Source organism: Lepus europaeus, chromosome 9, assembly GCF_033115175.1.
Source record: "Lepus europaeus isolate LE1 chromosome 9, mLepTim1.pri, whole genome shotgun sequence".
NCBI classification, from domain to species: Eukaryota; Metazoa; Chordata; class Mammalia; order Lagomorpha; family Leporidae; genus Lepus; species Lepus europaeus.
Genome location: NC_084835.1, coordinates 23,372,252 through 23,389,811, shown reverse-complemented (window position 1 = coordinate 23,389,811; position 17,560 = coordinate 23,372,252). Strand labels below are relative to the sequence as shown.

General features: G+C 44.7%; 1 protein-coding gene across 3 annotated transcripts in view; it reads right to left on the bottom strand.

The window, feature by feature from the left end:
- ARIH2 (ariadne RBR E3 ubiquitin protein ligase 2) overlaps positions 1 to 17,288 on the bottom strand; it is a 64,311-nt gene extending 47,023 nt beyond the window's left edge. The window contains exons 1-4 of one of the 3 annotated variants that reach the window (XM_062200824.1): positions 17,182 to 17,288; positions 14,778 to 14,840; positions 13,934 to 14,162; positions 12,429 to 12,783 (exon numbers count right to left, since the gene is read on the bottom strand). In XM_062200824.1, coding sequence (XP_062056808.1) covers positions 12,429 to 12,683 — 255 coding nt within the window. In that variant the 5' untranslated portion in view covers positions 12,684 to 12,783; positions 13,934 to 14,162; positions 14,778 to 14,840; positions 17,182 to 17,288. Of the gene's footprint in view, positions 1 to 12,428; positions 12,784 to 13,933; positions 14,163 to 14,777; positions 14,841 to 17,181 lie in introns of those variants that run through there. The other 2 variants (XM_062200823.1, XM_062200825.1) reach the window with 2 other exon arrangements.
- Positions 17,289 to 17,560: the final 272 nt, after the last annotated feature.

Here is a 17,560-nt window from a genome sequence, read left to right as displayed (position 1 = left end):
AAAAAAAAAGACCCAGCTGCTCTACTGCCAATCCAGCTCTCTACTATGGCCTCGGAAAGCAGTGGAAGATAGCCATGGCCCAAGTTCTTGGGCCCCTGCACCCACATGGGAGACCTGGAAGAAGCTCCTGGCTCCCGATCAGCTCAGCTCTTGCCGTTGCGGCCATTTGCGGAGTGAACTAACAGATGGAAGACCTCTCTCTCTGCCTCTGCATATCTGTAACTCTATCTTTCAAATAAATAAATCTTTGAAAAAAAAAATGGAAGGGGACATCCCCATATTTATTTCACCCCCTTTAATGATATGTCACTACCCCTGTGGTGCTTGAGATTTATCAGTGATGCTTACATGAGCAGTTAATTCATTTTACACGGCTCAGAAGCACGCTGTTCTATGGGAATTCTGCTACAGAGTACTCCTATCCAAAATACTTGGGACTAGCAATGTCAGCTATCAGAGTATCTCAGATTTTGAAGTATTTGCGTAGACTTTACCAATTGATTGTCATGGTGCTCAAAAAGTTTCATTTTTGGAGCATTTTTGATTTTCATATTAGGGATGCTCAATCTGTATTTGTTCACTCATCTGTTAATGGCTATTTGGATTGTTTCCTGTCTGGCTACTGCAGAAGAAACTATTATAGACATCTGAATTCCCGAACATAAACAAATGATAGAGGGAACAAACGTATGTGAGTACAGTCAGCTATCTTGAAACAGAAGCCAGTGTTAATAAGCCTGCAAGAGGCCCGGTGCTGTGGTATACTAGGCTAAGCTCCACCCACAGCACCAGCATCCCATATGGGTGCCAGTTCATGTTCCAGCTGCTCCTCTTCCCATCCAGCTCTGCTTATGGCCTGGGAAAAAAATGGAAGATGATCTTCTACACAGCAATAGAGCTTGGGGGTGAAATTCTAAAGTTTTGCTTTTACTAATCTGGACTTAGTTATGTCAACAACAAACAACACTTACTAAGAACATAACAAAGTATTCTGTTGGAAGCTGATATACAAAGAAAAACTGTGGACTCCTATCTTTTAGATTTCATACTCTGGGGATGGGTATTGTGGTGCAGCACGTTAAAGCCACAGCTTTGGGACACCCATGTACATTGGAGTGCTGGTTTGAGTTCTGGTTACTCTGCTTCCAATCCAGCTACCTACTAGCACCTGGGAAGTAGCAGCTGACAACTAAAGTACTTTATCCCTTGCCATCCATGTGGGCAATCCAAGAATTTTTGGCTCCTCGCTTCAGCCTGGTCCAGGCCCAGCTATTGCAGCCATTTGAGGAATGAACCAGCAGATGGAATATTGCTGTCTCTCTCCTTCTGCCTCATTGTGCCTTTTAAGTAAATTGTTAAAGAGACAGAGAAAGATTGTATATTCTGGCTTATAAACAACTAACTTACAATAATTGTAAACACACATCAAGAAACATGCACAGGCCGGCGCCGCGGTTCACTAGGCTAATCCTCCGCCTGCGGCGCCGGCACCCCAGGTTCTAGTCCCGGTTGGGGTGCTGGATTCTGTCCCACTTGCTTCTCTTCCAGTCCAGCTCAGGAGTGCAGTGGAGGATGGCCCAAGTGCTTGGGCCCTGCACCCGCATGGGAGACCAGGAGAAGCACCTGGCTCCTGGCTTTGGATCGGTGCAGCACGCCAGCCTTAACAGCCACTTCGGGGGTGAACCAATGGCAAAGGAAGACCTTTCTCTCTGTCTCTCTCTCACTGTCTAACTCCGCCTGTCAAAAAAAAAATAATAATAATAATAATAATAATAATAAGAGAAGAGAAAAAAGAAACATGCACAAAGTGTTATAGACTGAAAAGTGAAAAACTCTGGGGATCAGGGAGGGCTTCATGGGAAAAGGGAGTCGAGGATAAATCCTGTTTCCAGCTGGGTGCATGGTGGTACCAACAACTGAGAATCCAGGAAGCCAGGCTAGAAGGTATTAAAATTATTTCTTGTAAACAGAGGCAAGGCTGGGACTTGTGGCACTGTGGCACAGTCGGTTACAGCACAGTCTGCAGTGCTGGCATCCTATACCGCCGCCGGTTCAAGTTCCACTCACTCCACTTCCAATCCAGCTCCCTGTTAATGCACCTGGGAAAGCAGTGGAAAATGGCCTAAGTATTTGGGAGACCCAGAAGAAGCTCTTAGCTCCAGCCTTCAGACCGAACCAGTTCTGGCCATTGCAGCCATTTGGGGAGTGAATCTGCAAATGAAAGATCTCTCTGTGTCTTTCCCTCCCTTCCTCTCTGTGAACTCTGCCTTTCAAGTAAATAAATAAATTTAAAAAAAAAATTATCTTATTTAAATTTCCAAACAAACCTCTCAGTCATCCTGCCTGTATCTTTCTCCACTTATGATCAGTAACTGTGGTTATCACTGTGAAGCCATTCACCGTTTATAAAGACTTGTGACAGTTCAAAGAAAAGCACCATGTTCTGATAGTTCATGTCAGTTTAAATAATAAAGCCACAAAGAACACACATTCAGGAGATGAGAAGCTTGTTGCTTTCACACTCGACACTATTCTCAAATCTTTACTACAAATCCAGTCTCTCAAATTTTTCCTATAGTAGCAGGTACAAACACAAAGTAAAAAAAGAGGATTATATTGAGGAACAAAGTAAAAGTTAAAGAAAAAATAGGTGCCTCAATAACAAGGACCCAAAATCAACTAAGCATTTCATTAAGTAGTGTTGCCATCACAGGCACAAGACTAAAATAAATCCTGCAGTCAACCAGAAATGTAGGAACGACAGACAGGTTATATTCCCTTGTATCCTTTCCCTGGCCCCAATTCAAAATTCATTTTGTGCTATTTTTACTTCTCTTATCAGTAGGCCTCATAGAGCACCAGAAGCTCTATGTGAAGGCAGAAGAATCCGAAGTAGATGATCCAATATCATATGCACACGCAGGTGCAGTCAGCAGTCTGCGGTCCAATCTGGCTCCAAGTCTATGACTCAAGACACAATCCTGAGAACCAAAGCAAACGTGAAAACAACTGTCCCATGGCTCCACTCCTGTGCCACCTTCAGCATGACTGAGGAATGTCTGAACACGCACGTGCCAAGCACTTTGGATGCATTACTATCACATTTAATACTGTGAAGGAAATATTATCATTATCGTAAATGTGAAGAAACTGAAGCTTAGCAATGCTGAGGAACTGCCCAAAGCCATAATCCTCTATTAGCCCAGGCTCTGCACAGAGCCCAAGACACAAAAGCCACATCCATGAAGACATTCACAGTGATAGAGCAGGTCCCCAACAACTGTAACACACAAGCACTCACCTAAGCGCCCAAAGAGAAAGAAAGCTCAAACAAATTATGTTCCAGAACAAGCGGTGGGGGGGGGGGGGCAAATACATAAATACGTGTACACGATGATTTCTAGAAGGTAATGTCTGCCAGTGCAGGGATTTTTGTTTTGTTCAGATATTTTTCCCATGCCTGGCACATAGTAGGTACTTAATAAATACTGGTGGAACCAATGAATGAATTGCAGTACAGTAATATTATCTATGAACACAGATAAGACCTGAAAGATAATCAACAGGAAAGACAATTTTTACTGTAGATTAATGAAATGATAAAATGTAGACTATTCTTTTAATCCTACAGGTAACATCTTGACAATAAAAATTTAAATACAAAAAGCTTCCTTTCTGGAAGATGGTGAAATGTATGTGACGCCAGGTACACAGTGACAATGATTGACCTTTCTAAGCTGGCAAGATAGGGACAATTTTGCACTAGTTGTTCTTAGGCAATTCTCAATGTCACTCTGAACATTTCTTCCTTTTAAAAATAAATGTATATATCACTAAAACATTCATCAGACTGCCAGATAAAAGCACCATGAAATACATCAACATACCCATTTGCAGCCAACCATTTGAAACACAGGAATTTAATCTAGATCGACTTAGATATAGGCATGCAAAGAAACCTGATGTCAGGTCACAAAAATAGAAGTCAGACGGCTGCTCAACACCGAAATACTCAGTGTTACTAGGTCAAGCTTAAAAATATTTCCCATGAGTAGTAACAACCACCACCACCACCACCACCCATATGAATATCTAAACAAATTTAAACACTCTTCAAAGTCATCTATACCAGGACAAATTAAAATCATTATTTTTACCAGATATTAAACAAGTCCTTGGTGTCAAGTAAGAAAGAGACTGAATAAAAAGTATTTATACTTGTATTAAGAGCATCAGTTGACCATGTTACAAGTGACAAAGGGATAGAAACCAAGCTGCTTTGAACACAGGATTATACAGACTTCTGCAAAGTCCTGAAACTCATTAAGATGCATCCACAAAGGGGAAAAATGTTCCACAGAAGAATTTCAAAGAGATTTTCCAGCAACATTTTGCCGAAAAGCAAACACTAAACTGTAATTTAAGCAAAGGGACAGCGGAATTTAGTGTTCTAGAAAACATTTTCCTAGCTCTACTGCAGTTAATATAGCAATTTATAACACAAAAGGAACTGTTGTAAAAACACAATAAAAAATAATGGGGGGGGGGGGCAGTGCTGTGGCGTAGTGGGTAAAGCCGCTGCCTGCAGTGCTAGCATCACATATGGGCACTGGTTCAAGACCTGGGTGCTCCACTTCAAATCCAGCTCTCTGCTATGGCCTGGGAAAGCCCAGAAGACGGCCCAAGTCCTTGGGTCCCTGCGCCTTCGTGGGTGACCCAGAAGAAGCTCCTGGCTCCTGGCTTCAGATCGGCACAGCTCTGGCTTTGAGGCCAATTGAGGAGTAAACCAGTGGATGGAAGACCCCCCTCTCTCTCTCCCTCCCCAACCCTTCTCTCTGTAACTCTGCCTTTTAAATAAATAAATAAATGAGTCTTAAAAAAAAAAAAAGTGGTTCTCCAATTCTATAATTCTATCTAAGGAACACCAGGCTTGAGAAGTGAGCAGTTCAATTCATTATGCCACTTGTGTTAAAGATGTGTAACAAACAGCACTCTGGCCTCAGAATCATCCCTTAAGGCATTCGGATCCGACTAAAAAGCCCATGAGAGTATTTCAGGCATGGAAAGCCAAGACACTCTGGCAAAAAAAAAAAAAAAAATTATATATATATATACATATATATATATATATGCCAGCGCCGCGGCTCACTAGGCTAATCCTCCGCCTAGCGGTGCCGGCACACCGGGTTCTAGTCCCGGTCGGGGCACCGATCCTGTCCTGGTTGTCCCTCTTCCAGGCCAGCTCTCCGCTGTGGCCAGGGAGTGCAGTGGAGGATGGCCCAAGTCCTTGGGCCCTGCACCCCATGGGAGACCAGGATAAACACCTGGCTCCTGCCATCGGATCAGTGCGGTGCACCAGCCATTGGAGGGTGAACCAACGGCAAAAGGAAGACCTTTCTCTCTGTCTCTATCTCACTGTCCACTCTGCCTGTCAAAAAAAATAAAAATAAAAATAAAAATAAATAAATGAAAGATCTCTGTGAGTGAGATCCCAGCAGAAAGAATGGGCCATCAAAGAAGGAAGTACCTTTCTCTGAAGGGAGAAGAGAACTTCCACTTTGACTATGACCTTGTCTAAATCGGAGTCGGCTAACTCAAAAGGCTTCCATAGCCTTGGCAACTCATGACAAGAGACTAGGGTGATTAGTGACACAATAAACAAGAGTGTCAATTTGTTAAGTCAACAACAGGAGTCACTGTGCACTTACTCCTCATGTAGGATCTCTGTCTTTAATGTGTTATACAGTGTGGATTAATGTGGATTAACTAGTACTCAAACAGTACTTTATTTGTGTTTCTGTGTGGGTGCAAACTGTTGAAATCTTTACTTAATATATACTAAATTGATCTTCTGTATATAAAGACAATTGAAAATGAATCTTGATGTGAATGGAATGGGAGAGGGAGCGGGAGATGGGAGGGTTGTGGGTGAAAAAAAAAATGTCTAATAAAATTCTATCTAAGGAACACCAGGCTTGAGAAGTGAACAGTTCAATTCATTATGTCACTTGTGTTAAAGATGTTTAACAAATCTATTCCTTTCCTCTAACAGTACAGACACTTTGGGCTATATTCAGGATATGCCAATTTTCTTCCCTTTTACCTATGTATCTTATTCTCACTCTACAAACAGGAAACCTTGCCATCCTCAACCTGCAAGGTCTGGACTTTTCTAACCTACACTGGCTCTCCACCTCACCTTCACAGTCCTCCTGTCTCAACACAAAGCTCAGGTAGCTCACTTCCACTCCTGGCTCAGATCTAGCACAAACTGGCTTACTACTTCTCCCAAAAGAAGCATGCAAGTGAAGGGTATCGAACATTTTCTTCTCCTGGTCACACTCTTCATATGATACTGAGAGAAGGAGCCCACAGGGAGGGAGGCACTTCCAGACAATCACCAACCATCACCAATCAAAGCCAGCTCTGCAGCCACAGAGCTGCCTGAGTTGTTTGGGCTTTCCCAAAACTGACCCTCTTCCTGAGCAACTTGTCAGTAAATGGCTCAAGAGATCCATAGAACAATATTAGTAAGATTCACTGAATAGGGGCCAGCGCTGTGGAATAGTGGGTAAAGCCACTGCCTCCACTGCCCACATCCCATATGGGCACTGGTTCGAGTCCCAGTTGCTCCATTTCTGATCTCTGATATCACTAAACTAAAAGTCCAATATCCCAGACAATTGCAATTTTGCTACTTAAGAGATTTCAAATTCTAAAAGTCAATAGAAGACTCAACTTTATTCTCTACTTTGGCTCACTCACAGGCAACTGTCAGGAAAAAAACAAAATCAGTAACCCAGACATAAGTATCAGTGAAAAATTTAAGTCACTCTTCAAACATAAGATAGTTTAACTTGGTGCCAGCACTATGGCATAGTGGACTAATCCTCCGCCTGCAGCGCCGGCATCCCATATGGGCGCCAGTTCTAGTCCTGGCTGCTCCTCTTTTGATCCAGCTCTCTGCTATGGCCTGGGAAAGCAACAGAGGATGGCCCAATCACTTCCATCCGAGTCGAAGGCGAAGAAGCTCCTGGCTTCGGATGGGCTCAATTCTGGCCGTAGCAGCCATTTGGGGAGTAAACCAGTGGATGGAAGACCTTTCTCTCTGTCTCTCCCTCCCTCTGTAACTCTTTCAAATAAATAAATAATTTTAAAAAAAAAAGATAACTTTTATTCATAGCCAGATGTCCATGCGGCTATAATTTTATGTTACATACACATATTCTCTATGAGACAAATAGCACCTAAATCACACCAAAAAGTTAATTGCTTCATCATGCCACAGAACTCTGCAAACAGCATTATGACTGATGGGGACACAGCAGTGATCTCAGTAACCATCACTACTGAGTCCACTTTTAGAAACACATGCAACAGGAGAGAGTTAAGAGTAGCCAAAACACTAGTGAGCACAACAAGTCAAGTCAGAACTGTTATCATTCCCTCCCATCTTCTAAAAATAAAATAAAAATAAAAATAAAAAACAGGGGTCTTCATTGTGGCTCAGTGGGTTAAAGTCACAGACCGCAGCACTATCCCATAAGGGTACCAGTTCGAGTCCTGGCTGCTCCACATATGACTCAGCCTGGGAAAAAGGCAGAGGATCGCCCAAGTACTTGGGCCCCACATGGAAGACCTGGAAGAAGCTCTGGCTTCAGCCTGGCCATTGTGGCTATTTGTGGAGTGAACCAGCAGATAGAAGATGTGTCTCTCCTTCTCTCTCTCTGTAACTCTGCCTTTTAAATAAATAGATAGATCTTTTTAAAAAGTAATAAAAATAAAAACAATGTTAGCTTTTATTTTTGTAATTAATGAAGAGAATTGGACAATTATGTATTTTTCTTTCTCCTTGACTGCACAGCTGCTTTGACCAAGTTTCTGAACCACTTAAAAGCGTCATGATTCCCTTTCTGTACAGCCAAGCCATGACCCTTGCTGCCCAGAAAAAAAATGGGTGTTAATGTCCTCCTTAGTAAGGTCTAAGGAGGAGAAAAAAAGCACAAAAAAATCTGTTTTCTACCACCGTTACATTTTTTGTCGATTATCTTCCTTTTGCTCCATTTTCTCTTTCCTTCTAACTTTCCTCTATATCTTTTTAATCCCTCTCTGCTCCAAGTTCTTTGTTCCTTCTCATCCTTTTTTTTTTTAAAAAAAAAAGATTTATTTATTTATTTGAACGTCAGAGTTACAAAGAGGGAAAAGGAGAGGTAGAGAGAAAGAGAGAGAGAGAGAGAGGTCTTACATCCGCTGCTTCACTCAATTGGCTGCGCAGATCTGAAGCCAGGAGCCAGGAGCTTCTCATGGGTCTCCCACATGGGTGCAGGGGCCCAAGCATTTGGGCCATCTTCTACTGCTTTCCCAGGCTATAGCGGAGAGTTGGACTGCAAGTGGAGCAGCCCAGACTTGAACCAACACCTATATGGGATGCCAGCACTACAGGCGGTGGCTTTACCTGATACGTCAGAGTGCCAGCCCCCATCTTTTCTCATTCTTGAAGGACAGAACAATGCCTGTTCATGACAAGAGAAGGATGTATATCAGGAACTAAAAAATTTAACTAGGGGGCCAGCACTGTCGCACAGAAGGTAAAGCTTCTGCCTGCAGAGCCAGCATCCCATATGGGCACCAGTTTAAGTTCTGGCTGCTCCACTTCCGATCCAGCTCTCTGCTATGGCCTGGGAAAGCAGCGGAAGATGGTCCAAATTCTTGGGCCCCTGCACCCACATGGGAGAAGCTCCTGACTCCTAGCTTTGGACTGGCCCAGCTCTGGCCGTTGCAGACATTTGGGGAGTGAATCAGTAGATGGAAGATCTCTCAGTATCTGAATCTCAATCTCTCTCTCTCTCTCTCTCTCTCTCTCTCTCTCTGCAACTCTGCCTTGCAAATAAACCAACCTTTAAGAAAAAAAAAAAAAGGGGGGGGGGGGTGCGGCACTGTGGCGTAGCAGGTAAAGCCACCACCTGCAGAGCCGGCATCCTATGTGGGCACAGTTTGAGTCCTGGCTGCTCCACTTCTGATCCAGCTCTCTGCTGTTGCCTGGGAAAGCAGTAGAAGATAGCCCAAGTCCTTGGGTCCCTGCACCCATGTGGGAGACCTGGAGGAAGCTCCTGGCTCCTGGCTTCGGATCAGCTCAGCTCTGGCCATTGCAGCTATCTGGGAAGTAAACCAGTGGATAGAAGACCTCTCTCTGTCTCTACCTTTCTCTGTAATACTGTCTTTCAAATTAATAAAATAAATCTTTTTAAAAAAATGAAAATTTAGCTTACACCAGTATCAGTAGCTATCATCATCATTAACAAAATCTAAAAGTATCCGAGAAATCACTAAATCCCTGTGAATAAAATACTGGGCAAGGGAAGATGGAAATGATAAGGTACAAAGCAGCTACTGCCATTCAGGACCTGATATGTAACTGGAGAGCTCATACCAAACAATATATGTGAAAGCGTAAAACAACTTAAAGCATCAGAAGACTGCAGTACAAGATCTAGAGAAAAAAAAAATACATATAGGGGACAGACATTTAGCTTAGTAGATGTCTGTACCCCACATCAGAGTGCCTGGGCTCGACTCCTGACTTCAGCTTCCCACTAACAACGCAGAATATGGGTGGTGGTGGTACTGACTCAAATAACTGGATTCCTGCTATCTGCATGGGAGACTTGGGTCGTGTTCCTGGTTTCCAGCTTTAGCTCCACCTCAGCCCTAGCTATCATGGGCACTAGGGGAATGAACCTGTAGATGGGAGGGAACGTATATTCTCTAGCTCTCTGCTGCTCAAATTGTTTGATCGGTGATCAAAGGCGGGTACAACCACCATTTCAGAATTCAACAGGAGGGTCATTCAGGGAAAGCACAAGGGAGACTCAAAGGAAACTTGAGGGCCCCAAAAGGTAAGAGGTGAAGGAAAGGCTTTCCAGGGAACTGATCATATGTCAGCCTCATGAAAATGAAGAATGCAAACTGATAATCTTAATGTTATACATATTTTAGCACAATTGAAAATAAAAAAGAAGAGGAAGGATGACTGGGCCTCTCAACTCTCTCTAGGCAGACAGAAGGGGCAGCATGTGACACTGGCACAGCGGTTAGTGTTTGGCGCAGCAATTCAGACATCTCTTGGGATGCCCACACCCCACACTGCAGGGTCTGGTTTGCATCCCAGCTCCTTCGCTTCTCGTCAAGCTGCCTGCTAATCTGCACCCTGGGCAGCAGATGACGGCGCAAGTACTTGAGTCCCTGCCATCCACGCAGGAGACCTGAATGAGTTTTGGGTTCCTGGCTGTAGCCTGGAACAGCCCTGGTTACTGCAGGCATTTGGGGAATGAAACAGTGGACTGATGATCTCTCTGCCTTTCACACAAAATGAAAGATAAAAATTTTAAAGAAATTGACATTATCATAGTACATATGCAATCTCTTCTCTTATTTTAAGAATCATAATTGAGGGGCCGGAGCTGCGGCGCAGCGGGTTAACGCCCTGGCCTGAAGCGCCGGCATCCCATATGGGCGCCAGTTCTAGTCCCAGCTGTTCCACTTCCGATCTAGCTCTCTGCGATGGCCTGGGAGAGCAGCAGAGGACTGCCCAAGTCCTTGGGCCTCTGTACCCACGTGGGAGACCCAGAAGAAGCTCCTGGCTTCTGGCTTTGGATCAGCGCAGCTCCGGCCACTGCGGGTCATCTAGGGAGTGAACCAGCAGAAGGAAGACCTTTCTCTCTGTCTCTACTTCTCTCTGTAACTCTTTCAAATAAAATAAAATAAATGTTAAAAAAAAAAAAGAATCATAATTGTATATAACTTAACAGTATGGTTGAAGCAAAGAAGCTAGCTGACCAACAAGGGAGAGGCATCCATGGTGAGGAAGGAAGAGATCTGATGCCTCTTTTTTAACCAGGGAAATGCCCTCTGGAGGCAGCTCCCAGCAGCTTCGCTACAAGCCATGGTGCAGAAATCCCAAACACGATGATCCAAGAGTCTCCATTCTTCAGTTTTCTGCTGAGCACAAAGTAGTAGTCTATAATCACTTCTAGAAATCAGCCACCAAAAAAGCTTTAGCTTTCAACCAATTGCTTAAAAGCCCTAAATATCTAAATTTTAGCCTTTGATGACTATTTGGAGAAAAAGAAAATCCCTAAACCAGTAGATAAACTTTTACAGAAACCATACATGACACATCTTTGCTATTTCCATTTAAATATAAGCAAAAAATTTACTTTAAATCATGCCATTGCACCCTTTTGACCTTCAATTTGATGATAAAAAGCATGCAGCATTCAAAAGGAAGACCAAATAATCAGTAAAGTAAGAGAAATGCTCCCATCTTCGCCAACAGCCAGTGTTAAAGAAGAAAACATTCTGGGAAACTATCTAAATGACTAATAGATGGGGGCCGGCACAGTGGCACAGCGGGTAAAGCCGCTGCCTGCAGTGCCGGCATTCCGTATGGGTGCTGGTTTGAGTCCTGGCTGCTCCACTTTGATCCAGCTCTCTGCTATGGCCTGGGAAAGTGGCAGAAGATGGCCCAAGTCCTTGGGCCCCTGCATCCGCGTGGGAGACCCAGAAGAAGCTCCTGGCTCCTGGCTTCCTATCAGTGCAGCTCCAGCCACTGTGGCCAACTGGGGAGTGAACCAGCAGATGGAAGACCTCTCTCTCACTGCCTCTCCTTCTCTATGTAACTCTGACTTTCAAGTAAATAAATAAATCTTAAAAAAAAAAAAAAAAAAAAGGGAACCCAGAAAGTTTGGATTTGTTTAAATAACTGTAATAAATGTAAACAGTGAAAGCAATAAATAGCCCAAGAGCTAAGACATCCAAGACATATTGGTTTAAGTGTTAAAAATGAGATAGATTCTTGCTGAAATAAGCAACTTTGTTCATTCTTTAAATTTTCATACTAATATCCCCCAAATCAATGAAATACAACATATTAGAACTTATTCTTAGAGTGAATGCTAAAATCTCTTCCAACATTAGACACTGGTCATCAGTATATGAAACAAATGAACTCATTAGCCCAAAGTCACAATTACTCAGGGCAAACCAGAGGGATCTGAATACCTTAAAATATTTGCCAAACATGGTCGTACAGAAAATAGTGATTTTGATGCATATTTTATCTATCCCATAAAGTTCTGTAAGACCTTCTGACACAAGTGCAAAGCTATGCAATTCAACTACTGCACACTTTTGGTCTGTTTTCAGCCTACTTTATTACTCCTTCCTAATTCTTATTGAGAGTCCAAAACATTAGATAAATATATATCACAAAAAGAAGGCAAATGGAATAAAATGGATAAACAATGCAATATATACTTAAATTTGGATTCAAGCTACAAGGCCATTCAATCAACCTACAGGAGACATCAGTTGATAGGAGCTCCCCAGAGATTTAATGGGGAGATTACACTTGAAACATCGCTGCTTACCTTTAGGACAGAGGCTAAGCTGGTCATGTGCTCGTTGAGGGCGCCTTCGGACTCCTTGTAGGTCAAGCAGGTGAACTGGTACTCCTCAGGATCAAAGGCATCGGCCCCCTGCTGCTCCACATCACTGGCTACTCCCACATAATAGTCCTCTATGTCCCCAGGGTCCTCGTCCTCTTCCTCTTCCTCCTCTTCACAATTTGGGTCATAGTCCTCTTCATTGCTGTCAGACCCCTGGCTATTCATGTCCACGGACATCTTAGCATCCAGCCAAGTTGCAGATCAGGAAAGCAGTTGCTTTGTCCCCCTCCCCCAAAATTTACCGCTTTCTCAAACGCATTAGTGTTTTTTTTGTCTTCTAAGGGAGGGGGGAAAAAAACAAGTGTTACATTTTCCCCAGAGACACTGTTAATAGAAAACATTCAAGAATCAAAATGGTACAGCCCTGACCCTAGCCCATTATGGCCTAACCCAACCCTGGTCTCATGGGGCAATCTCACCATGCTCCCCCTGGCCTAGGTTTATCAAAGGGAAACCCTTCCCTGGAGAGGCAAAAGCACTTGACGATGATAACTTCACATGAAGGGCCTGGCAAGAAAAGGCAGAATTGCTCCCTGTCAGGTACTTAAATCCCAAAGGGCGTGCGCTTCCTGCCAGAGTCCTCAAGGGAGGAGCACACACCCACAACTGGCTGTACGTGGGGCAGGTCACCTAAAGGTTTAGCAACCAAAGTTTAAAATTTTCCTAATCATGCCTGAATGAGGACACAGACAGCACGTAAGTAGGGACACAGTTCCTCTCACAATCACATGTAGGAGAAGACAACTACTGTTTTTACAGGTATCACTTAAGATATCTGCAAAATAGAGGCACCGTAAAGAAAAAAGCCACAGCACTGCTCAACTTCTCCCTCACCTGCAAGGTTAACTGATTTTTCAGTTTTAAGGGTTCTACTCAACTTGAAAAAGGAGTCCCTAGAGGTAAAGAAACTGATACATTAGTGAAGGGAAACTAGATATTCTTTACTGGCAAGATCAAGGTTGGGAAAAACTAGAATCTATTTTCGATTAAGAAACAAGACTTCAGGGGCCGGTGCTGTGACGCAGCAGGTTAAAGCCCTGACCTGAAGCGCCGGCACCCCATATGGGCGCCAGTTCGAATCCTGGTTGCTCCACTTCCCATCCAGTTCTCTGCTATGGCCTGGGAAAGCAGAGGAAGATGGCCCAAGTCCTTGGGCCCCTGCACCTGCCTGGGAGACCCAGAAGAAGCTCCTGGCTCCTGGCTTCGGATTGGCGCAGCTCCGGCCGTTGCGGCCAATTGTGGAGTGAAGCAGCGGATGTAAGACCTCTCTCTCTCTCTCTCTCTCTCTCTGCCTCTCCTCTCTCTCTATGTAACTCTTTCAAATAAACAAATAAATCCTAAAAAAAAAAAAAAAAAAGACTTCAAATCCAATCAACTATTAAAAATTCTCACAGGGCAAGCATATTAATGCCATCTGGAATACCTACATCCCACACTGAAGTGTCTGGGTTCAAGTCTCAGCTCTGCTTCTAATTCCAGCCTCCTGATTATGGCTCACTCTGGAGGGCAATTGATAATGGCTCAAGTGCTTCGGTTCTGACACCCACATAGGAGACCCAGATTGAGTTCCAGCTCTGGACTTCAGCCTGGCTCAGTCCTAGCTGTTAAAGGCATTTGGGAATTGAACCAACAGATGGAAGATCTGCCTCTTTCTGCCTTTCAAACAAAATGAAAAGAATTTTTAAAAAGAAAACTCCTCACAGAGCAAAATGCTACTCAATTACATATACATGAAAAAGACCACTAGCTGAGAAGGCGAAACAGTTGCAATAACCTCATCTCAGAAAAGACTGTGGCGAACCCCCATGAACTTTTCTCTGGAAATACCATTTCAAGCAATGATTTGCAAGGAACATCACTAATGATTTATATCCCCAAACTAACAGGAATTTAAAATGCAAGAACATTTGGATTCAGTAATATGTAAACAATTTACATAAATCTGAATTTTAACAAAAGTAAATGTAAACTATATAAATAACATAAATAACCTCAATTTAAAAAACATCATTTAAAAAAGGTTAAGAAATGCATACTAAATATACAACTTGTCTAAGGAGATAGTGAGTCACTTTTCAGGTTATAAAAATATCAGTAAATCTAAGTTAGTACATAACTATAAATGCTCAAAACATCCATTATAGAGGAAAAAAATAAAGCCTGCAAGTTAACTTTTAACAGAATATTTTGTATGGCAAAACTACATAACCACAACTGAACTGTGGGATTTTACCCTCTAGGAAAAAAAGTTAATCTTTACATTAAAAATACCTGTAATTCTTGAAGATCTTTCAAAATAAATGTCATCCAAGTATTCTGTCATATGATTTCCATCTAAAATGAAAACAGAGAATTCTATTTTAAAAACAGGTATCCTGATTTTGAAAGTTTTTTCTTTTAAATTCCTGGAAATTTTTTTTTAAGATTTTATTTATTTGAGAGGTTGAGATACAGAGAGAGGGAGAGACAGAAAGGTCCTCTATCTGCTGGTTCATGCCCCACAACAGCCAAAGCTAGGCTGATCTGAAGCCAGGAGCTTCGTTCAGGTCTCCCACGTGGGTGTAATGGCCCAAGCACTCCGGCCATCTTCTACTACTTTCCCAGGCCATAGCAGAAAGCTGTATCAGAAGTGGAGCAGCCAGGACTCAAACCAGCACCTACATGGGATGCCGGCACCGCATTTACCAACTGCACCACAGTGCCAGTCCCAGCTTCTCCACTTCTGATGGAGCTCCCCACTAATGTGTCTCGGAAAACATGGGAAGATGACCCAAGCACTTGGGCCCCAGATGGAGTTCCAGCTTCTTGGCTTCCACGTGCCCCAGTTCCAGCCACTAGGGCCATCTGGGGAATGAAGAGCAGATGGGAGATCTCGTGTGTATGAGTGTGTGTGTGTGTCTGTCTGTCTTATTGTAACTCTCTTTCAAATAAATAAAAGATTATTTACCAGATAATCGAAGAATAATTTTTTGAACTTTTTTTTTTGTCTGTTTTTACATAAGATAACCACTTACTGGGCAAACAGAAATCTGTGAACACTGCTTACATTTACCAAAAACAAAACAAAACACAAGCAGTAACAGTTCTTAATCAATTTCAAGTCAGCCTCATTCTCATTTGCTTTTTACAACCTTACAAAATGGCTATTTGTCCCCTTCTTAGAAATGAGGAAACTATAGTTCATACAGGACAGCAAATTACCCATGGTTATACAACTGGCAAGTGGTGGAATCCAGCATCAATTTTCCATCAGCCCCATCTGTGGGATTCACAACTACCCACACTCCTCCCAGAGAGCCTGATACCGTGCACAGTTACTGAAAGACACTTCGAAATCACACCAACAATACTTCCACATTCTCTCTGAAACTGAGCTTACAAGTTGCCCACCAGTTTCTCATTAACCAAATATTCAGGAATTCCCCTCAAAGGAAAAGGAACTACATTTCGTACTTACTAGATGTTCTAGGACCAGACTTAAATAAAACTTAACTTTTAATCTTTTCAAAGATAAATATTTGTATCCTATTTGAAAGACTGCTCAAATGGGGCAGTATGTTATTTCCTTAATAAGAGAACTGATGGCCACACTTTGAATTCCTTTCAGAGGTTAAATATTATCCTGGCATCCCGGAAAGAAAAGGAATAAAGGAATAACAGAAATTATTTGTCCCCAGGATTAAAGTCACGTGTTCAGAAGAACTGACCCTGGGCTGGCTCACCAGGCCTGGCCACCCACGGAAGGGAGGGATTCAAACTCAGTCTCAAGCTTACAGGAACACAACACAAAGTCTGCAGACTCGAACGACGTTTCCAGACGCGGTTATTTAACGCTGGATGGTCTTTTACTATCTACTCCAGAGAAAACCACTTTCACAGAAAACTGTGAATCAGCAACTTAGTTTCCAAACCCCACACCCTGTTTTGGTCCTAACAGAGTAGCCACGAGGGGCTATTTAAAACTAACGTTAAGTTTTATTTAGTTTATTTTTTAAACCTATTTAAACCTAATTAAGTGTTTTAAAATTCGGTTTTTCGGCCACACTCTCTCACGTAAAATGTTCGATGGCCACGTGTGGCTGGCTGGTGGCTGCAGACTCCACGCGTCCACCGTGACACAAAGTTCTGCGGGACAGAGCAACAATCAGTCCCCGAGCGAAGTCACGGGCGAGCCCTGCGGCCTCTCCCGCGGCACTGGCCGAGGGGGCTGGGCAGCCCCGAGGCCGCAGCTCCAGCGGGGGCGTCCAGGGCTCCGGAACGCCGGGGTGGACACGGAACCCACGCGCTGCAGGGAGTCCCCGCCAGCAGGCGTTAGCAAACCGCGCGGGCGACGCTGCGGGAGCTCCCGCAGAGGGCTGGAGTCGGGACACCTGGAGAAGGTGCGTTTCCGGGAAGCTCCCGACCAGGAAGGCCCAGGAGTGCCGGCACCGGCCCGGCCCGAGGCGCTGGCCTCCGACCTCTCCGCGAACTGAGGCACGGCGGCCGGAGGAGAAGAGGCGGAGACTCCCGGCGCCCAGCTCCCTGCCGCCCCTCGGCCAGCGGCGGGGGGCGCCCGGGCCTCGCCGGCCGCGGCGGGGAAGGCGGAGTCCCGGCCCAGCCCGGGAGGCGCGCACAGAGGGGCCCCCCCACCGGCCCGCCGCGGTAAACAAGGCCGCGACTCGCGCCGCGCACTTACCGGGAACCGCGGCCCTGCGGCCGCTGAGCCCAAACAGGCCAGACCACTTCGGGCCGGGCCAGAGCGGTGGGATCGCGGCGCGGCGGAGGCGGAGGCGGAGGCGGCGGGCCGACGCCGGTCGGGCCCGCGCTGCTTCCTCCGGCGGAGCTGTCCCCGCAGCCCCGGAAGTGCTCGGTACAGTTGCGTCACTTCCGGCCCGAGGTCGCGCGGCGGTCGCCCGAGTGGCCGCGGGCTCGGCGCCAGGCGGCTTCGCTGTTGCTCGCGCCTGGCGATCCTGTGCTCCGGCCCGGAGTGCAGGCCGGGGAGGGCGGGCGGAGACCGCGGCGGACGGAGCAGAGGGTTCGGCTTCCGAAGGAGGTGGTCAAGCTCGCTTTTCCGG